This window comes from Pieris rapae, chromosome 14, assembly GCF_905147795.1.
Source record: "Pieris rapae chromosome 14, ilPieRapa1.1, whole genome shotgun sequence".
NCBI classification, from domain to species: Eukaryota; Metazoa; Arthropoda; class Insecta; order Lepidoptera; family Pieridae; genus Pieris; species Pieris rapae.
Window position 1 is genome coordinate 2,403,052 of NC_059522.1, and position 21,796 is coordinate 2,424,847.

The 21,796-nt window shown below is 31.6% G+C and overlaps 4 protein-coding genes across 6 annotated transcripts; 2 read left to right on the top strand and 2 right to left on the bottom strand.

The window, feature by feature from the left end:
* The first annotated feature begins 374 nt into the window (after positions 1-374).
* LOC110991446 lies at positions 375-4,424 on the top strand. The gene is made up of 6 exons (XM_022256805.2): positions 375-474; positions 1,396-1,430; positions 1,710-1,940; positions 2,484-2,646; positions 3,486-3,666; positions 4,135-4,424. Exons 1-6 carry the CDS (start codon positions 424-426, stop codon positions 4,386-4,388), a joined length of 915 nt encoding a protein of 304 aa, XP_022112497.2. The 5' UTR covers positions 375-423; the 3' UTR covers positions 4,389-4,424.
* A 907-nt stretch (positions 4,425-5,331) lies between these two features.
* LOC110991450 lies at positions 5,332-11,299 on the bottom strand. Its single transcript, XM_022256808.2, has 6 exons — positions 11,188-11,299; positions 8,277-8,397; positions 7,915-8,121; positions 7,305-7,541; positions 6,756-7,042; positions 5,332-6,027 (listed from the first exon to the last, which is right to left on the bottom strand). Exons 1-6 carry the CDS (start codon positions 11,198-11,200, stop codon positions 5,624-5,626), a joined length of 1,269 nt encoding a protein of 422 aa, XP_022112500.2. The 5' UTR covers positions 11,201-11,299; the 3' UTR covers positions 5,332-5,623.
* A 5,839-nt stretch (positions 11,300-17,138) lies between these two features.
* LOC110991437 (cell cycle checkpoint control protein RAD9A) lies at positions 17,139-18,603 on the top strand. Its single transcript, XM_022256794.2, has 3 exons — positions 17,139-17,275; positions 17,343-17,748; positions 17,833-18,603. The coding sequence occupies exons 1-3, from the start codon at positions 17,242-17,244 to the stop codon at positions 18,584-18,586; spliced, it is 1,194 nt and encodes a 397-aa protein (XP_022112486.2). The 5' UTR covers positions 17,139-17,241; the 3' UTR covers positions 18,587-18,603.
* A 387-nt stretch (positions 18,604-18,990) lies between these two features.
* On the bottom strand, positions 18,991-21,655 carry LOC110991439 (ubiquitin-conjugating enzyme E2 G1). 3 transcript variants are annotated; one of them, XR_006750632.1, is made up of 6 exons: positions 21,493-21,654; positions 21,053-21,155; positions 20,836-20,933; positions 20,465-20,643; positions 20,110-20,263; positions 19,604-20,033 (listed from the first exon to the last, which is right to left on the bottom strand). XR_006750632.1 is itself a non-coding variant. In XM_022256796.2 (5 exons), the coding sequence occupies exons 1-5, from the start codon at positions 21,536-21,538 to the stop codon at positions 19,953-19,955; spliced, it is 507 nt and encodes a 168-aa protein (XP_022112488.1). In that variant the 5' UTR covers positions 21,539-21,655; the 3' UTR covers positions 18,991-19,952. The 3 variants fall into 3 exon arrangements, 2 of the variants coding, with proteins under 2 accessions (XP_022112488.1, XP_022112487.1); XM_022256796.2 differs by lacking the exon at positions 20,110-20,263 and having other exon boundaries at positions 18,991-20,033; positions 21,493-21,655; XM_022256795.2 differs by having other exon boundaries at positions 19,604-20,263.
* Between the last annotated feature and the right edge of the window lie 141 nt (positions 21,656-21,796).

Consider the following 21,796-nt stretch of genomic DNA (forward strand, 5'->3'; position numbering starts at 1 on the left):
ATTCCCCAAAACCTTTTATATGTACTTAGGCTGCTTCCTAAACTCCAAAGGCTCTCTGTATCTACGTAAGAACCTTTTTTAGAGCGCAGAGATATGATGCTGAAACACAAATGCTTATAAATTATTCACATTAGCCCCAGCAGTACTGCTATTAAATTCATGTACCTAGAATATATATAATGTGTGTGTCGTATCATAAATAATTTCTGACTTCATTCGTTCAATTTCTAGGGCGGAAATTTCTCGACGAAAAAAGTCAACTCGAAGGCTTTCGCTAGTCTTCAATTAAGAACAATGCAGATGCGGCGTCACATTGTTCATTTTTACTTTTTCTTATGCTAAAACAATAGTACAATTCGATTCCTAATCAGTTGTCTAACGACAAAACACTTATAACCGTCAAAGATTTATTCCAATTCAGAAATGATTATATTATTATTAATATTAATAATTCAACAAAGCTGTTGTAATTGGGTAAGCAATATAATTATTATTACAAACAATGCATTGTAAAAATGTTGTTTTTTAAACTACGCAATTATTAATAAATTAGGCGTAATAAAGAGGAAAGATTTCCTTTATGTTACTACACAGATACTTACTATATTACAATAATGTGTGATGCGCTGGCCAGCATGCGGCCCGCGAGATGGTGGTGTAAGGAATTAGGACCCAGAGATAATTTTGCAATGTGTACTTTGAAAAGTTGATTTCGTATACATAATCACCTTTCTGTTTAATTATTTTATTGAAACTGTATTTAAGTGTGTTGGGAACAATATTAGGAGTTTAGAAAATGTGTAAGGATCGATTATAAGTTATTATAATATTTATTACTAACTGAATTTTTTTTTTGTTAAATCTCAAGACAATTATCTAAATTATTCAAAAAAATATGTATCGATAACGAGGTCATCATAAATGATTACTAACCAGCTGATTTTTACCATTTTTCTCATTACTAACTGTAGGACAAAAATATCATATAATAGGTTAGTGTGTTCTCTGCCCAAATGAAACAACGTCCTACCAGAATAATTATCGATACATGTCGGAAAGAGGGGACTCTTTGATCAAACCATAGATTTTGTAGGACAAATATTTTTTCGAATAATTTAGATAATTGTCTTGAGATTTAATAAAAAAAATTCAGTTAGTAATAAATATTTGAGAATCATCAAATCAACATATTTTATCCTTGCTACCACAATCGAGAGTTTCGTACAGGAAATTATTGGGCGTCTCATCAAAATAAAGCTACTCACGGAAAATTAGCTTGATAGTAATCAAGTGCAAAAATGGGCGATGGATCCTGGACTATACAACTTTACTGCATCAAATTGCCGTGTACTTTTCTAATAAGTATCAAAAAATGAAGTTATTGTTTTATTACAGGTTTCAGAATGGCTGACGCCTTTAGAGATGCAGTAGTGAGTAAAAGAAATAATGTTTCATAATATAGATAGGCTAAAGGATCATCTTATGACCCATGTCCATACATGAAGAAACGGGAGGGAAGCACGAAAAAAATTAAGCTTTTATCCAATGAAAATAACAAATTATCACTATAAATATTATTTTGTCCAGAACTTTTCTTAAAAAATTGGACTCAATTTTATTCCTTTATATCTATATTTTATTTAAAAACTAGAAATAGTCTGAATATGGCTCAAATAATTTTTCATTTAGTTTAGCTTGTTGTCTTGCAGTAAAGAACCATCAGAAAATCAATTTCTAGACCAAAATAAGTGGTCGCAGCAAAATGTTGAACTTTCACTAGCAAAAGATTCTCAGGACGTTATGGATGATCTTCTAGCAGTGAAATTAAAACTCGTATCAACGCTTAAAAGTGCCAAAGAACTTGCAGACACATTGAAAAAGCAGATAGGCGATATAGAAATTAAAGAGCGCTATCTAAAGGAAGCTATTGCCTATGGAAAGTATGATTGCAAACATTCTTTTACGCGACTCAATAATCACACCAGCTTTGTACAATTGGACTTCCCGAAATCCCAATACATTACCGCCCAAAAAGCTTTGCATGTTGACAATAATACAAAAAATAAGAACTCCTGCGTACTAGGTTCAGACCCGTTCTTTTTGGTAACATTCCTTCAGGATCAAGAGCTAAACATAAACTAAAATAAATATATAGGCGTATGGCAAATACGAATTTGCTTCAGATTGCATTGTTTTTAAACTATTTTCATTTTGAGAGTAGTGGGTGATCAGTATTCTGGCCTTAACACGTCAACGATTTTTGATTTAACCCTATGTTATAGAGAGTCATGTTATACGGAAGTCATACTTAAGTCGATTGCGTATCTTACCCTCAAGTGTGTCCGTATTTAGAAAATGTATTCACTTTCACATTTGGGGTTTAATATTGGCTGTCAAAGTCGAACGAAACGATAGAATACAAAAAGACGGGAAGAAAAACAAGAGACGCACGTAGACAGAAAATTTAATTAAGTTTTGTTTAGGAGCGGAGTCACAACAGTGAATGTATTGACGACTAGCAGAGATCCCCAAACCTACATTATTCGAGATGGTTATTGGTACATTTGTGATGGAGTCGTGCAGAACTCAATAGCATCTGAGAATATCTTTAGAGAGATTTCAATTCCTAAATGTATAGGACAAGAGGCAAGTATTAGTTTCTCTCTACAGCAGAAATAAACGTATTATATACGAACTTACTATTACATTAATAAAAGGATTAGCATTTACATAGGTAGAGAGAACTCCAAGTTATGCCTTCAATTAGTCGGACTCAAAGACAATAACTCGCCTTTATGCTTCGGTTATTGTTTCTAATTTGTAATATTTACTACCTACTGATAAAATTAATTACTCTTATGAGTCTACATAATATACTTTTGAGATATCAAACCCATGTGTACCCGTAGTTAGATTTGATAAGTTTCAATCTATCTAAATAAAGAATCGAGGAGAAAATTAAAATTGTTGTGTATTAACTTGTCTAACGCTAAGTCACCGCCAAGTTTTAATTACCCTTAGTAAAATTAGCAGTGACGAGCTGACTTCCTTCTAATAAACTTCCAGCCAGGTCTTCGCACAATCAATACATTTGATTTACCCCTTACACGTACCAATATTGGGTTTTGTGCCCTTATACATAGAATGAGTCCTACTGCTTTCTAGCGCTATTTAAAATCATTTTTGTCTTTAACGCATGCTCAGTCTAAAATCCTGTGTTTATATTTCACATATTATTAGTATATTCCCTATTATTATATAATATATATTTTAGTTTTGTTTATCTTAGTATTATTACTTTTCTTATCTGTTAAGCAATGCAAGGACATTCCAATAATTATAATTTGTATTTCTTTTATATATATCTTGTTCTTGTCTACCACATATAATCAATCAATAAACAATCTTAGGAAATAAATTAAGTACTAAAGATTTTTGGCAAAATATAAATACAACAATAATGTAAAATAAATTTACAATTCCAGATTCCAAGCATTCGTGATCCCTGCGTTTTTAACTCCATTATTAAATTCGAGACAATTCCAACTACGAGACGAGCAATATACGAGGAAGACAACTTCTTATGTCTCAAACCTAACTTTAATTTAACCTTGGAAAAATATCAATCTGTGCCAAAACAAGTTGTTTATGATACATGCAAAAAAGGTACAATAGGAACTCGTTACTCAATATTTCCACACCCGTACACGAACAACACAATATGTTTAATACATTCGTCAATTCATTCACTAGTTTGCAACAACCTTTTATCTAAGCTCCAAACCTTCAGCTATTCGAGCAATGCCGTCGCGTCTAAGCTATAGTAAAGTACCAAATATTATCATTATACCCTTGTTCCAAACATTTAATGAAATTAATAACCGCCATCTAACAGTTGGTTTTACTATTTAATTTTAAATTAAAAAAGCGATATCGACAAGTCAATCTCCAGTTAGAATCGATTTTTATTCTTAAATTTTTATATTTCGATTAAAATTATTTGATATTTAGATTAAGAATTATAATTTATATATATTAAGGGATGTTTGTATGGTTTCCTGGTTTTAGACTCCATGTCATCTCAGGAGGAGTGAGATAAGAGAGGTAAATTTTAAGAAATATATCTTTTTGTAGGAAGTATAAAAAGCCTAGCTGATAATTTGATGAGCTGTGGCACACGCATTTTGGCGGATTACACCTATTACCCCAACAGAAAATTACCAACTGACTTACAAGAATATTGTACAGAAATTGATGGCTCCTGCAAGTTGATCGTTGCGTGGCATCTATCCAATTCTTCAATTGAAAATCACGAAACTATAAGCAATGATAAAGCATTCAAAAGAACTTTTCTGAAAATGGGTTTGTTTAAACAAATGAAAGTGTAAATTATTTGTAATAACTTTTGTATTGTGTGTTAAATAATTCTGAATTGAAATACATATTTGAAATATTATTACAATGTTTCGATCACTTTTTATCATGCCTTCCAATTTTATAGGTGAAAAAATAAAAGACGAGACGATGATGTTTTTTTACGTGTACCTAAAATTGACTTGAATAAGCATTCAAGAAAATATTCTTAATAAAATATTCTTGGAAGCAACACACCCGTAGAACCTCTAGGTCCAAGGACGGTTGTCAGCATTTTAATCAGTATTTGCCTGATCCTTTTACCTTTGAAAATAACCTTTAGTCAAGCCTATGTCGGGTCTTGCTATGAGGAGGTGCAGCTTTATGACATTATCACATATTTTCCAATGTGTCATCGATAAAAGACATAACGCATATATAATATTGACAATATGGCAAGAAATATCGATGACATAGGTTCGAATAGACCCAGCTCAAGTTAATATTCAATGCCCGATAATAAAAGTTATAAAAATACTTATTATGAACTTACATAGAAAGAATACGTTGAGTGAAGAAGATACTGGTCTGCCCTGTACTGCACTGTAATGTTTTAAAAAATCTACAAAGATGGGGTTGAATAATAAAAACATTTTGCAGTAATAATTTATTTTCTGGTTTGTGATAGACTCTTGAGGGCATTATTCACATTTCAGCTTGCCGAAAACGTGTCTAAATTGTAGAAAAATCGCGAAACATTTCACTCGGGTGAGTGTGAGCCTTTATAACAATACTTACAAATACTGTTTTGTTAGCAGTTAATACATAACTATTTTATATCATTACGAAGATTAAAGATAATAAATAATCTCACACAACTTACCGTATTAATATAAAGTTAATAAAAAAATCAACAAATAAATAAATCACCACTATCATTATAGAATGTTATATTAATAAAATACTTCATTAATATATTATGGATTTTATAAATAAATAATTGTATATTATTTAAGTTAAACTTCATTTGGCGCGTTTCAAATTTTTACGATGCGCGCTCACAGTCACAAAAACCAACACCCTAAAGTTAGGTATAGTCAACATTTTTTTATGTTATTTAAATAAACTTTATTAAACTACATAATGCGTATATACAAAAAATTTGAAAATATATTTATCTTGCTACGCCAAAGAAGTATAACGTCTAACGCGTTTACATAAGTACAAACACGTTTTTTTATATTATTTTTCATTGATTTTCAACTGATTACTACCAAATAAGACAGTCCCATATTTCCTTAAACCACGGTTTAGGCTCCCGATTATAATATTTAGAATTAGGAAGAGGTACAACATCGTCCGTTGGACCCAATTTAAATATACTTACATAAGCTTGCGGTATACCGAACCTCCACATAGCAACATACGGCAAATAGGTGCCTATGAAAACACACCAGTAAAATTGCAAATTAAAAAAAACTCGACCGATATTAGTTATATATAAACTTAAAATCACATCCAGGGATGCAATTTTTAATTTTGAGGATAAAGAGAGACGCTTGTACTGTGGTGAGTCGTCTAATGTTTCGTAGTCTTTCGCATAAAGGGTTATTGGTGAAGATTTTGGTAAGAAATCTATGGGGCACTTTTCTATTAAGTCGGTGGCATTCACGCCTGAAATATAATACATATATTAACATAAGCATTGACTTTCAGTAGATACGATTATAAACATTGAATGTATATGTCGCAGTAAAGTAGTTAAATCAGAGAGTAAATTGAATCTCTAGACAGTTAATTAAAGATCGATATTCAATCAAGTCGCTAGCATTTTGATTTATACTACTTGACTACTTTACTGCGACATAAATACACTTATGCAGTATTTCTAATTAAACAAAAAAACAGTAAAAAGCACTCACACATTCAACGTACATACTTCGATAAGAATGCGATATGGGTATTGAAAGATAAATCAGAAGTGATAATTATGAACACTAATATTCGCCTGCACATATTTTATGTTCTTGTTACAACAATATTCGGATCTAATATATTTAAACTAACTATTTATTATAACGATAACCTCTAAGAATAGCAACGAAAAACCGTGATTTGTTACGTCAAAGTACATAGGTATTTAATTATTGTATTATCAATAGGAAAAGGTTTTTGCGCATATTCTTTCTATCCTACTAGTCATATCTATCTTTCATATTGTTGTATTGTCTTTTATTAACATAACTTTTACACATTTAAAGAAAACACTTTTTTAACGGATTGAAGATGTTGGATATGGATAGATATAGAGATGGATTTTAAATTTTTTTTTCATATTGTTGTTTTTCTTGTGCTGAGAAAGAGATGGCGATATTTAAATGTGCGTTTTGTGAATGACTTACCCGCGTCATTGTTAAATCCCTTAAGTTGTTTTTGTAACTTTCTTTCCAGAGACAGTCTATCTTCCTCCGTATAAACGTAACCTGGTACGTTTGATAAGTACTTGGTAAAATAGACCAAGGCCTCGTGATCTATAGCTGGGTGAATGGCGCTCAGGCCTGATGCCATAACGTGGGCAGCGTGTTCAAAATAGTCTGGTGGACTTGTTAGACATGGCGTGAACACTTTGTCCTGGAGGATTTGACAGATTTCTTTGGTTTCATTAAAGGTTTTGCGGCAAATATTGTACCTATGTAATAATTAATTCATTCAATTGGACATAGTGATTTGTGTTTGTTATAACTTATAGCTTTCATGTGTGCACCGCGAAGTGGCCGACGAATGACTAAATTGAATAGGTAAAATATTTAAAGGTTAGAACTAATATTTGAAGCCCAAATAAATTCAGTTACATATTCTTGAAATTAACAATTCCGTAATCATGTCATCAATCTTATTTTAAGACTATTTAATTTAATGTCCATACAAATGCGGAATAAAAAAATATATACCTGTCCTCCAAGCCGAGTGCGTAGCCTATTACTCCCCAGAAATGATTGTATGCCTCCCAATCGCCGGGCTGTAAAGCTCGTATACCCAGTTTATTTGGTTTTAAAACCGTAAAACCTATAAAGCCAAATAGTGTTAAGGCCATATCACGTTGAGATACAGTTCCATGGCCTTTTAGCTTAGAAGCGCGGTCAGCTACTATATGGTGGGACCGTACGGTTTGGAGAGACCGCCATGATCTTAAAAAACATACATATATAAAAATTTAATCTGCAAAGCTTTTTTTTGTTTGTAGCAAACATTATATTATGTTTATCTCACACACTGTTTTATTGTTTTTTATTACTATTTATTGTATAATATTCTACGGTTCCGATATTTGTAAATATGTGAGGAACATGTATACCTACAATAAAAGACCTGTATAGTAGTTTTATTTTGGGAGATATTCACATATTATTATTTAACTAATGTATACAAATATTGGAAATTTTATTTTAAAAGAGTAAGTGTGGAGTTTCTTGCCTATTCTTCTCCACCTTTTGGAAGTGGAGAAGAATGGGCAAGAAACTGTAGGAGGCAAGTGTAAAAACTACGAAGCGTGCTACTTACAGGCTACCTGGCTTCAGATCATGGTCAAACCAAGATTTAACGTGTGAATACGTTGACCAATATCGTTTGAAGGCTGTGTACTGTGAGTTCGAGCGTCGGGTTCCAACCAGAACACTTAGGATGGTGGGAATAGCCATAACGGCTACCAAACCCAAAATCATCGTTATTGACTGCATGAAGAAAAAGTCCTTTTGAAAGCGACGACCCCTAATAAACAAAAGATACATATATTGGATTCGCATGGAAAGATAGGAAAGATATTTTATAGTTCTTGACGAGATTCCGTCGTCATCCATTTAGTTAAATACTTATTCAAAATTATAGGGATACATTACATGTCTAGAACATTAATAGGTACTTACTGATTATATTTTTTTTCGTCAAACCATTCTGGTAGTTTAATTTCCAAGTCTTCGACATTAACTGTATCACATGGTTGCTCATAAGCATCTTTTCTGAAAAGGCCATCTATCACTTCATCAACTAAAACAAAATTTTCTTTTTAAATATGGCTGTTTCGAGTTGATCATGGGGGCAAGAACTAAGTTCTTTTTCAAAATAAACTTTTTTGTAAATAAATCGGCTACCTAAGGAATATACAAACAAGCATTTATTAGTTTTTAATCTTTGTAATTTTATTAAATTAAAAAAACATTGCCAAAATTCACTTCACCTCACTGAACACTGATGTATACAGAGTATGTCAGACAAAACATTCATTTCATTAACTGTAATCTATATTAGAACATCATTTTCTTTAGGTTCCCTTTTTTGCAAAAGAGTTTAGTTACGTGAGTCCTAAACTATAAAAAGCAAAAACCAAATAACGATTCAAGTATTGAAAGGGAAAATACAGCAGTAACATCTCTCGACACCTATCAGTTTCTAAAAAATAACGCTTTCTATTTAGACGTTAATAATTCGTTACGAAGACGGGTTGGTTCAGTTATTTTTAGCTAAAGGAAGTGATGGTGACAGTTAAAAATCATATACATTTAATAAATAAACAATAGATCTTTCGATATATTTATCGTCAATATTTAAAATTGCAATCAAGTGTAGTGTAGTTACACAAGTTCACAATTTTCACATGGTTCACGCAAAGTTATTTGGAATTGGACGTTAATACTAACATTAAAAATACCGAACAGCGTCAGCCCCCGAAATAAACCAAATATGTTTGTCCACCAATTGTGTATTATTTGAATTTGGAATTCCTAACCAAAGAGGAGATATTTGAGGTCTATGTGGCCAGTTTCTTTGCAATTTTTTCAAAGTAAAGTTAATCTAAACGCTGGCATTAAGAAATACATGTTAAATAAAATAAATTTAGAGTTAAATGCTAATGAATACACAAAAACATACAATACCAAGATTCACGTAACCTTTTCAAAATATAACAAATGAAACACAAAAAAAATAAAACATAGGTACGTACAGATTAATACGTAAATACTAGCTTATCGTTTCTTGCGGACCATTATTGCCGAAAAGCATTCGTAGTCGAGTTATGTAAACTATGTAATAATGGGATTATATCGTATTAATGCGTGAAAGAAGTTTTATTACCCTTTGCCAAAAAAGGAGGCACAAATATTTAAAAAGAATGAACATATAAATGTGATCAATTATGAAAGTATATAAAATAAAAGCCCATCACAATAACAAATTTATTGAAATAGTATTTTACCAAATTTGTTATCTTTCCAACTCAAGCATTAAAAATTAGGTCCCAGATAAGATATTGGTTAATAGAAAATAAATCACAGAAACAAAACTTCGAAACGTTAATTCATACGTTCGTACTTTTTGTTGAAACAGGAAAAGAATTTAATAAGATATATAATTAGATATTTGTGTGTAGGTATATAAATAACAGGTTTCGAGGTAATTTTTAAAAATAGCATGTCATTTTTGTCATGCTGGTTAATTGTATATAAACGTTTGTCGGTTATACGTTATCTTAATGTAGAGTTATCTATATATTTTCGCAACAAGCTACTTACGTAGATGCAATAATTAGTTTGTGAATTGTCTTCCTGCAATAAATACATTAACATGAAAATGTATAATTTCATCTTATATAATTATAAAATTATGATGTTGAATTTGTTATAGCGTTTAACGGGCTCAAAAAACAAATTAATTAATTAAAACAACTAATAGGTAGTAGAACAAAGTAAAGTAGTAGTATAAGTTAACGATTATCTAGTTGATAAAAGGAGAAGTAGCCTGTCTAGCACTAGGCTAGACAGGCTACTTCTAATTAATTTGCGATATTTGTTTTAAAATAAGTGTTGATTGATGATTTGCTTTTTTGAAAGAATACCGAGAGTTTTTTACGCCGGTTTTTTCTCTCAGCCTACATCCTCTGTCTTCTTTGTCGATGAGTTCAAATTTAATTATGTAGAATACTTGATACCTGTCCATCTTATGTTCCATAATAAACATATTCTTTTTATTTACTTTTTACTATTGCTGGTATCCTCAAAACACTGCATATTATTAAACTGTGTAAAATAACTTGTGATTGGAAAATAAAAATAAAAATAAAAAGACAGACATATATGTGTAAATTTTCTTAAATTATGAAATGCCGACCCTTAAAGTTCAAGACCAGGAAATAAGGAGAGAAACTAGTCTTCGTCAAAATCGATAGAGGACAACCGCGACACTGATAAACTTAGGAAAGCTGTTTATATTGATAACAATGACAAAAACAAAAAAATTCAAAAAGCTCAAAATTGGATGTTTGATACATTATAAACTCTTTTGCAAAAAGAAAAAACGGGCACCTAAGGAAATTTACGTATAAGGTCGATTTCTTAATTAATCGAAATTTAATATATTTTTTTTTTGTAATTAATTTTCTATAAGTATTTATAGAAAAACACCAACCGAACTGATCACATACACGTATATATTTGATAGTTGAAAAATGAGTTTAACCAGCCCCAGCTTTGGAATTAATCGACTATACTAACACAAAAAAGATGCAGTCGAATGCTTATCAATTATTTGGCGGGCGCTTTCGTTTTCGCTTAGCTATATTTTTTAGTCTTAAAAATTATTATACTAAAGAATATAATTATTAGTGTTATATATAATTAAAGTCAGCTGTACGAGCACGAAGGTGAAAAAATAATATATAAGAATACAAAAAACGATTAAAATAGTAAAGACGATATTATATGTATTATTGTGTTGTCTTATGTCTAAATTAATTATTTTTTGTTTTATTATTTTATTTTATTATATTTTTTACATATCTACCTTTTAAATCCATTCTTCAACTACGAGACTGTAGCACAAATTTGTATTTGAATTCTATATTTAACTTAAAATTTTGAGAAAGGCTTTGCGCGCGGACTTCTGTATGTAGGTACTAAACTGGTTTCTGCCTAAATTGATATTAAATATAATTTTGCCTATATATGTCGGAGCAACGGCGTTGCTGTCAGCTGCCAGTGTCATTATATGTCACAGAGCTCATACATGCAAATTAATGTCGTTACGTAAAAGTATAATCAGTTTAGAACCGATATTAAATTACTAGATCTAAAAATTTACGACTATTCAAAAATATCTCGTAATAGTAATTACATATTCATTTGTATGTGGAACCTATGGCGTTCCTTTAGCTGCGAATTTTATTATAATTTAATAACACTGAAGTAAAATTAGTTCAAAATCGTTAATACTAGGGGTTTATTTGATTTGTGTGCTGCTAGATGTATAAATAAATGACTGTTAATTTTAAAATATCGATCATTAATTAATAATCTAACTCTACAACTAACCACACCAAGCCGGCTGGTCCCCGTGGGGGTTTTCGACCACTCCAGCCCAGAAACGAGATGACAAGCATGACAAGCACTACATAAACTTTTCAAGTTCAAACACTCAAAACCCAATCAAAAGTGAGATACTTTATATCGCCACTCTAAACTGTTTATCATTGAGAACACACGATAAACTTACTGAACTAGAGTTAGCTCTTTTAAAGATACATTGGGATATTCTAGGATTAAGCGAAATTAGAAGAATAGGCGAAAGCCCCTATGGAATAGGCTTTATGGTAAAAAAATAATAATAATAATAATAATAATAGCCTTTATTCAGATAATCTACATTACATATTTTATACATTTAAACAAATTTTCATTTTAATCTAATTCAGGTGCATCTGTGTGCCCTTTTTTGGCAAAGGCCTCCTCCAAATCCCGCCATTCCTCTCTACACTGTGCCACTCTCTGCCATGTACCACCTGCCGTTTCTTTAATGTGGTCAATCCACCTTCTCAGTTGTCTCCCTCTTTTGCGCTTGCTGTACCTTGGGCACCAGTTAAGCAGTTTTTTGCTCCACTTTTCTGTACCTCTTGCGATGTGTCCCACCCATTTCCACTTTAGCTTCTTGATCGTTGTTGTAACATCTGTTACCTTAGTTATTTTCCTTAATACTGTATTCTTTATTTTGTCTCTTCTTGTTTTCCCTATCATACATCGTTCCATCGCTCTTTGACACACCTGTAGCTTTGTATACTGCGCTTTAGTAGGCGCCCAAGTTTGTGATCCATATGTTAGTACAGGTAGTACACAAGTATTGAAGACCTTTCTTTTAATTACCATGCTTGTTTTCTTATTTTTCATGACTTCTTTAAGCGCCCAAAAGCTCTTCCATGCTTTTGCTATTCTTGTGTCGATTTCTTTTGTTGTTGAATCGGTCATAGATATTGTCTGCCCGAGGTACAAGTACTCATCTACGTATTCTATAATATTGTTATTTAACAGTACTTTTTCCTTTCTGGAATTCGTCATTACTTTGGTTTTCTCGGTATTTATTTTCAGACCGACAAACCTACTTTCTGTGTCAAGGTCTGAGACCATCTTCTCCAGTTCATCGCGTGTTGAGGCAAATAGAATTAGGTCGTCTGCAAACCTTAAGTGGTTCAATCTTTCGCCGTTTATCATTAGTCCGTACTTATCCCAACTTAGTTTTTTGAAAATTTCCTCCAGAACAGCCGAAAACAGTTTAGGTGATAGAGGGTCTCCCTGTCGCACTCCCCGTTCAATATTTATAATCCCTCCTAATTTATCCATTTTTATTCTAGTTTTTCCATTTTTATATATATTCCTGATTATTTTTATATATTTATTATTTATCCCCTGACTTTGCAAGGCTTGCCATATTTTTTCATGTTCCAGAGAGTCAAACGCCTTAGAATAATCAACAAAGCATAGGTAGATTGGGAGATTATATTCTTTGCTTTTTTCTAAGATTTGCCTTACTACGAAGATATGGTCTATTGTCGAATATCCACTCCGGAAACCTGCCTGCTCTATAGGTTGGTTGTCATCTAAGATTTTACCAAGTCTATGTAGAATTATTTTAGCGAAGACTTTGTATATATTCGTTATAGAGCTTATGGGCCTGTAGTTGTTGATGTCACTCTTGTCTCCTTTTTTGTGTATAAGTGTTATCGTCGAGTTTGCCCATTGTTCCGGTATTGATTCCGTTCTAACTATCTCATTAAAGAGAACGGTGAAAGTAGGTACCAATACTTCCTTTAGACTTATCAAAAGCTCGTTGGTGACGTAATCTGGACCCGGTGATTTGTCCTTTTTCAGAGTCTCGATAGCCCTTTCTACCTCCCTTGGCAATATATCAGGTACCTCTTCTCCATCTTCTAGCGTCGTTTCTTTCTTTCTGCTTGTTTGGGTAGAGTATAGTTGTTTGTAGAAATCTGTCGCCGTTGAGACAATATCCGGGCGTTTGGTTATTTTATATCCTCTTTTGTTATTTATATTTGGGATCCAGTTAATATTAGTTTTTAGTTCTTTGACAGCTTTCTTGATGCCACCAGTTTTGTTTATGTACCGTTCAAGTGTGTCTAATCTTAGTTTTTGTATGTCTTGCCTAAGTGATAATTTAATTTGTTTACTAAGCTTCGTTATTTCTACTCTGATCGATTTCGTTTTATTCTCCAATTTAATTAATTCCTGCCTTTGCTTAAGGAGTAAGGACGTCTCGTCTGATACCGAATGCCACTTGTTTCTATTTGGAGGCACTCTGTTTGAACTGTAAGTTATGGCTTCTAAAACATTGTTGTATTTTTCTTGTACTGATAATTCTTCCAAGTTTAGTTGGATTAAATGTTCTTTTATTTCGCTGATATTACCGATAAGGTGTTTTGATTCGCTTGTCCTAGCTTTAAAAGGTCTAGTCTTCTCTAATTTTATTTTTAGATTAGCTCTGACCATACGGTGGTTAGTATTGAAGTTTAGATTCTTAAGAATTGTACAGTCGCTGAACATGTTAGCCCTATTTGTGAGAATAAAATCGATTTCATTTTTATAGAGTCCGTTTTGTGAAATCCATGTCCATCTATTTGACGGTCTTTTTTTGTACATACTATTTAGAACCTTTAAATTATTTTCGTATGCTAATTCTATAAGTTTAGTTCCATTCCTGTTTCTTTTCCCTGTACAGTAAGGGCCTAGTATAATTTCTTCTCCTTTTCTTCTCTTACCTAGTTGAGCATTATAATCTCCCATAACAATGAGATTTTTATGTGTATAATTTAATATAGCTCTTCTAAGATCTGCGTAGAAGGAATCTACATCGGCGTTACTGGCTTGTTCCGTAGGGCTGTAAATCTGTACTATAGACCATTTTGCGTTCGATTGTGGCATTGTAATGTTCAGAATAGCAATTCGTTCAGATATTCCCAAGAACTCCTCGATATTCTTTTTAAGTTCTTTTTTTATAAGAAATCCGACTCCATATTTGCCTGATGTTTCGCCTTTAAAATAAAATACAAAATTACCGTGGTCTTCTATTTCTTCTCCTAGTCTCCGAACTTCGCTAAGGCCTATAATGGACCAGTGAATTTTTTCAATTGCTAATATTAGCTCAGTAAGGCTTTCTTCCTTTCTTAGAGTGAGAGTATTAATTGTTGCAATATACAGGTGCTGATTGTCTTTTTGGCGATTGACTATTTTGAGGGAATTATTTTTTATTTTGGGATTTGAAGGGTAATAGTCTTTTTCCCCCACGGTGACCAGCCGGCTTGGGAGAGGTGGAGGGGGCGCTTGTAATTGTTATTGACATGCTGTAGATTCTTCTAGAGCGGGACGTTTGGAGTTTGTTTTTTTTGTCAAGTAGTTGTCTATGTGATTGTTTTTATATAATTTTTTCGCTGCTTTTCTTGTTGTATCGGCTTCGCAGTTGTCTTCTTTCGACTCTGGTGACGTTGACTGGTTTCTCTTCTTTTTTCCTGGTCTTGACCTTTCAGAGACAGTGTTTGGATTTTTTAAATAAATAATTTTATCGTACTTTAGAATCGCTAGTCTGCCTTTTTCTCGTTCTGTGTTGACTATTATTTGCAACTCCTTGCGTTTATTAATGATTTCTGGAGGAAAATCTTCTTTAATGTAATAGGGTGATGACTCAAAATTTTTCCTTTGTTTAAGGATTTTTATTTTTAGTCCCATCGTTGCTAGTGTGAAGATTATGGGTCTCGTCTTCTCCCCCTTTTTTCCTAATCTTCTCACGTATTCGATGCTGTTTTTGTCGCATTTAATGTTCAAGCATTTATCGATTATTCCTACAACGGATTTTTCTAGGTCCCAGTAGCTGTTTTCTTTTTCCTCGACGCCAAAAATAAGTAGATTTTTACGTCGAGAGTTCCGCTCTAGTTGGTTTATTTTATTTTTATATTATATTGGTAAAAAAATACTTACAGCCAAATATAGAAGAATTCAAGGGCATACCAGATAGAATAGCCATTCGTAATAGAAATTTGCCAGGGTTTAAGGACAAATGGTCGATTATATAAATTTATGCACATACTGAAAATCATGAAGAACAAGTTTTACAACCAACTAACTTTAGCTTTACAAAATACTTTCAAAAGCACCATAGCTTTGGCCCAAGGAGCAAAAACGGAGAACGAATGCTCAATCTTGCTGTCGAATATAATTAAGCATTCATGAACAATTTCTTTAAAAAAGATACAGCAAAGAAGTGGACTTGGACATCACCGGACGGATGTCACAAAAATTAAATAGGTAGACTACATCGGAACCAACAATAGAAAACCGTTCCAAGTCGTTAGTATATTAAATGAACTCAACTTCAACACCAAACATCGATTAGTAATAGCCACCATAAAGTGTATAGAACCAAAGAAATGTAGAAATAAATACAACACAAAAACAAAGATTAAATAAGTGTTAGTACATTATACTGGGTGTCAGCAATAAAGGCTAATAAATAATAAAATTACTTATCACTGAACATTTTTGAAACTTAAAGATATTCGTTATTAAAATTAATAATAAATTGAAATTCGTTGCTACGACTGCCATTTGACTCTGTAGTCAGTTAGGGTTTGCTCGTGTACTACGCTTACACGAAATGAATCATTGATTCCCAAAGTGGTCTATATCAACCCCTAGGGGTCTATGACAACCGGCAAGGGGTCTATGTTAGCGAACAAAATATTTGGGGGTCCATGAAATGAAAATGGGGGTCCACGATAGTGGATCTGAACACATACACTACCATGTACATACATATCTATTTACTTACATCATACTATCTTATAATATCAAAACATGTACATAATATTTTATAAAAGTACCTATGAAGTAAAAAATTTATTAATTATGTTTATAAAATTGTGTAAGTTGTAGGTATTGGTATTCGCTTTGTGGTCGCAATACATTTTGATCTTGTAAAAACAAAAAACAAATCAATTAATAAATGTATAGTTTAAGATGCGTTTTTACTTTAAGTTTTTAACACTAAACTTCACTACAATAAGAAATTTACAGGAAATCAATATCAGGTAAGTAGGGGGTCTACCCAACACGGAAAAACATGGCATCTACGACACAAACATTTTTGGAGATCCTGCTATAGAAACGGGTACTGCTTGGTGCGGCCCTCGGTTCGTATTAAGTAGAATAGTATTAATTTAGTATAATCTACAAAATAAATCGAATTTATTGTATTTTTTTAATGTAGTGTTTTTTTTATTATTTAGTCCAAATCATTGTATACCAAATTATAACTCCAAATTTGGTTATTATTTTCGACATAGGATCACTGCAGGTGGAGTATGGAGTAAATCATGTGTCAAAGAGTAAAGTAAGCTGTAGTGTCAAGTGACAAGGACAATTGACAAATAACAATATTGTGTTGAAAGAAAATTGTTTGTTTTGAAATTGTTACTATTTTAAGGAAAAAAATTGAAATAGTTTAACAGAAAAAAGGGCCGGGTGTATTTAATGAATAAACTGTTAACTTAAATAAAGAGAAAAAATGAAATGTCACATTCCAGGGCCCAATGTTAAAGGTTTCTTGAAACATTAAAATAAACTGAATTTAGTAGATATGACTAATATATAAACGTGTCGTTTTAGTTTTAGGTAGAACAATCCATGCTTTAGCAAGATTCGGAGATGAATTATATTTAGAATCATCGCCGGATGCAATTCTATTAAGGACATTAAATGCAGCTGAATCAGCTTATGCCATGATTAAGTTTAACAAGGTTTTCTTCTCATATTTTAATTATAACTTCTATTCAGCTAACGATAAAGAGGGATTAAAATGTAAAATATCTATGAAGAGTGCTCTTAATGCTTTTAAATCCCCTACACATATGGACAAACAAGTAGAAAACTTAGAAATAAAACTAGACCCTGAGTCATGTAAACTAATATTTATTGTAAAATGCAAGCATGGTATTGTTAAGACACACTTTGTTTCTATATTAGACTGTAAAGCAATGCAAGCAATTTATTCTAAGGACTTAGTGCACAACAGGTACTTGACATTTTCATGACTTTTTATTATTTAAATTTACACTTTTTAGACTTTGCAATAATATTTTTACTATTTATTTTACAGGATTACATGTTCACAAAAAATATTTACAGAAGCTTTAGGAAATTTTCAAAGTTCAGATGATCAAGTAACAATTCAAGCAAATTCAAATTCCTTTATCATACGTAACTATGTTGATTGCAATATTGATTTAACAAAAGTAATTAGAACTCAGATTAACATTAAACCAATAGAGTTTGACAGTTATGTAATTGAAACAGACACAATAATTACTTTTACTTTAAAAGAATTTAAAGCTTTATTAGCATTTGCTGAAGCATTAAGTTTGCCTCTACAGCTACAATTTGAAACAACAGGGAAGCCAGTTGTGTTTATAATTCGCAATAGTAACACATTTGAAGCACATTTTGTATTAGCTACCTCTAAACCTGATACAAACACTCAAGCCTCATCAACACAAAACAGTTCAGCTATTGAAAGAAAAAGAAAGGAGCATAGTAAATCAAACAGCCCAATAAAGAAAAAACTCCATTTAGATGTAGATTTATCAAAGTGTCTAGATGAAGATTCTCATCTTTTTAATTATATAGATATACCAATAGAAAAAGATTTAAATAACATTGACAAGTTAGTACGTAATGAAACAACTGGTAGCCAAAGTATACTACAGAATGATATGGAGAGTGACAATATTATACCAGGATCCCCAACCTCTAAGATAAAGATACAGGCTATATTTAAAAGGTGCTTTGAAAGCACATTTGATCCTAGAAGTATTCAAGGTTTAGTTTTAGCAGAAAACTCAGATAGTGAATAAAATAATGTATTTTTTAATTGACTTTTTTTAATAATTCATGATAAAGTGAGTTTTAAATGCTAACTTTTGATTGAATAATGATGATTGAAGAGATTTGCATAGGTATATTAATATAGTAACATACAGTTTTAGCCTCAGAATTATATCCTTGAACATTTTCTATAGACTAGTTAAGTACTGAGCCTGATACATGTCATTGTTCTTTGGGTCTAAGCCCTAAGGCATGTTGAATATTGTAAGGAACAATGTGTTTTTTCCATTTGCACAATTATGAAAAATCCATCAGTATGTATATAGCTAAAATAATGAACATAAATGCAATTTTAAAGATAAAATTCAATATCAATTTAATTTTTTTATATAAACTTTTTTGACAGTAGTGGAATTTGAAAAATAAAATATCATTACACTGCATTATGATTTTATATTAAAAAATATACATACAGAGCAAATATTGTACACACCTTACAAATCAATATTTTAAGGGTGTTGTCATGCAGTTTATATACATAACAAAATTTATTTTTATGTATTGCTATATTTTGATCATTGTCACAGGAACCATTTCTATTTAAGACATTATGTATATTATAATCATTTACCACAGAAAATTAAATACAAAATAATTATTTTAACCCTAAAAATGTTGATACATTAAACATTATTCTTATAAAGCCCAATTTAAAAATTGTTACATTTCTTGCATTAATTCTGTCCTTAATTTAGAGAAGCAATTGTTATAAGTGTATTACATTCTTAATTTTATCTTTTAAAGCGTCTATTAGATTTTTGATAAACTAGATGAAGTCCCTTGTTCTGTGAACATGTGCAATATATTATTGGGGCAAGGTGCAAATAATGTTTTACAAAAATCAAAATAGCAACAATTCACTAAAAATTAATTCTAAGAAATAAACTAAACTCAATCAGTTGTTTAATCAATTATGACAACTGGTCACTTTAGGTAACTCAAATTTACAGACAATATGTGTAAAAAATAGTTTAAGATAGCAATTAGATTTTATCTACAAAGAAATCTCACTTGAATTTTCAGAGTGCCTTTTGAATAAAATATTTGTATTAATTGCTTTCTATAAAAAAGTTATGGTACACATTTTATTCATATAACATAGCTACCTAAACTGTCTTAAAAAAGATGAAAAAGATCTTGACTTCTACTTTCAATTTAATCTTTAAAATACGGCAGCGATACCTTTTTATTATAATAAGTATTTCATTTAAATTCAATATTGTCTCTGGCCCAGTTGGGAGGGCATTTTAAATTGTATAACCATGAGTCACAACAATGCTTGGATGCATCACAAATCACTCACTATCCAAACTAAGCAATGAAAAAGGGCACTATTTAGGAACAATCCTCTTGACTTTTTCTCACACATTGTGCTACTTTTCTTTTAAACTCCAAATATGACTCTCGCCATTCTTTCTGTAAAAAACAATTACAATAAGCACACATCAACAACTGACTTTACTTTATGGGTCTGCCATTTGGAGTGTGTGACCTAGTGATATTATGCTGTTTCATTAAATTGTTGTCATGTGTCCCTTTTTCTGCACTTGTTAACTTGTTTTCTCCTAAAAGCAATCTTCTTGACTTTTCCTAACACATCTGGCAACTTTCTTTTTGAAATCCGAATATCTTTCTCTCCATTCTTTCTGTGAATGTAACATGAAAATGTATATAATTAGGTAATGTTAATTGGTATTAATATGTTAAATTTGTTATGTAAGCATTTCCTTAAAGCAATGAAGCATGTTATAAGATACAAAACAGCCACAAGCATTTGTTTTAGAAATCACATAAAAGTTTACTCTAAATATTTTTATGCAATCAATTATACTACAGATGGATCTTACCGCTGCATCTACATTAGCAGGACTTTCATCATTAGGGTCAGCCAACATTGAAATAACACTAATTAAGATTGTTTCAACAGTGTGTACTGGAAGCCACCGCTCTGATGCTTTCTCATAGCCCCATTTATCATCTCCAGGCTCATGCAATATTGAAATGCAGACGTCACCATTCTTTTCAACTAAAAATGTGAAAGAGGAGTTTAATTTCCCTAATACACTTTATTTTATTATTAATTACTGGCAAAAAATTTATGTTGGATAGAACACCAATGTTGCATATATAATAACTTATAAGAAGAATAAAAATATTACTACCATACACTATATATATATATCCATACTAGTTTAAAAATCTAATATAAATTACTTACTATTTGGATGCCAAATTTCAGTTACAAATTTCATTCGCGGAGGTCTCAAAGGGTATTCTTTAGGAAAATATAAGTGTGCTTTGAAGAATCCACCCTCACTGTAATTAAATAATGTTGGTTGTTAATGCACTAAAAATAATAATGAAACAAGTCATAGTCAAAGAAATAGACTAAACTTGTCACAATGTATTAATAGTTTATTTCGAATCCTACTCACTACAGTGTGTCTGGTGGGCCAATAATGAGGACTTCCCATCTATATATGTCATTGTCATCTATCAGACCAGCAGAAAAACCTTCCACTGGATTTTTGTTTAATTCTGAAAATCAGAAATCAATTTATTAAACATGATAATTTAATATGCTACAAGATTTTGCCAAAAGAACACGAGTATCAACTCTCCTTTTTGTCTCGCGACTACCGACTGTCAGCAGATGAATATTGATTTTATTTTAAGTTTTGTTTAAGATTTCACTTAAACACAACCCGATTTTGGAGAAAACAAAGTAAAGTGATTGTACATATAATTTTGTCGTGTATTAGAACCTAAAATACCATTTGCTAAGGTCAATGATTGCACGAATTCGGAATTGCTTCGTGCTTGGGTATCAACTATTTTCTCTAATTATTTATTTGTAACACCAATAAGTATTTACCTGCTAGTTGCTTTTTTAACAACAGCGAAGACTGTGGCTCTGACATTAATTACAATTATGAAATTTACCCTGACGACACGAAAAAAATGATTTTTCACAAAAGATGGCTGGCTGAGTTTTGGGATTGTGAAACATATGAGCTGTGCTTGTTTCCGGTGAATCCACAGATATGGCATTTGTATTTTGTGCTACTTTAGAACAGATTACTTATTTTTCCAAGGTACAGCTGCGCCATCTATATTTCATATACATAATATATTTAATTGATAAGGTTATTATATTCACAGATTAGTCAACGAGAGAA

What these genes read in the sequence shown, in the direction of transcription:
- LOC110991446 (XM_022256805.2), top strand. Translation starts at nt 424, where the DNA reads ATGATTATATTATTATTAATATTAATAATTCAACAAAGCTGTTGTAAT. An exon ending in AACAAAGCTGTTGTAATTGG is followed by an intron (nt 475 to 1,395) that starts GTAAGCAATATA and finishes GTTTTATTACAG; the next exon opens with GTTTCAGAATGGCTGACGCC. An exon ending in CTAAATGTATAGGACAAGAG is followed by an intron (nt 2,647 to 3,485) that starts GCAAGTATTAGT and finishes TTACAATTCCAG; the next exon opens with ATTCCAAGCATTCGTGATCC.
- LOC110991450 (XM_022256808.2), bottom strand. An exon ending in GACGAAAAAAAATATAATCA is followed by an intron (nt 8,122 to 8,276) that starts GTAAGTACCTAT and finishes TTTGTTTATTAG; the next exon opens with GGGTCGTCGCTTTCAAAAGG. An exon ending in GCACTCGGCTTGGAGGACAG is followed by an intron (nt 7,043 to 7,304) that starts GTATATATTTTT and finishes ATTATTACATAG; the next exon opens with GTACAATATTTGCCGCAAAA.
- LOC110991437 (XM_022256794.2), top strand. Translation starts at nt 17,242, where the DNA reads ATGAAATGTCACATTCCAGGGCCCAATGTTAAAG. An exon ending in TCCAGGGCCCAATGTTAAAG is followed by an intron (nt 17,276 to 17,342) that starts GTTTCTTGAAAC and finishes GTGTCGTTTTAG; the next exon opens with TTTTAGGTAGAACAATCCAT. An exon ending in AAGGACTTAGTGCACAACAG is followed by an intron (nt 17,749 to 17,832) that starts GTACTTGACATT and finishes TTTATTTTACAG; the next exon opens with GATTACATGTTCACAAAAAA.
- LOC110991439 (XM_022256796.2), bottom strand. Translation starts at nt 21,538, where the DNA reads ATGTCAGAGCCACAGTCTTCGCTGTTGTTAAAAAAGCAACTAGCAG. An exon ending in GTTAAAAAAGCAACTAGCAG is followed by an intron (nt 21,156 to 21,492) that starts GTAAATACTTAT and finishes TCTGATTTTCAG; the next exon opens with AATTAAACAAAAATCCAGTG. An exon ending in CTGCTAATGTAGATGCAGCG is followed by an intron (nt 20,034 to 20,464) that starts GTAAGATCCATC and finishes TGTTTTTTACAG; the next exon opens with AAAGAATGGCGAGAGTCATA.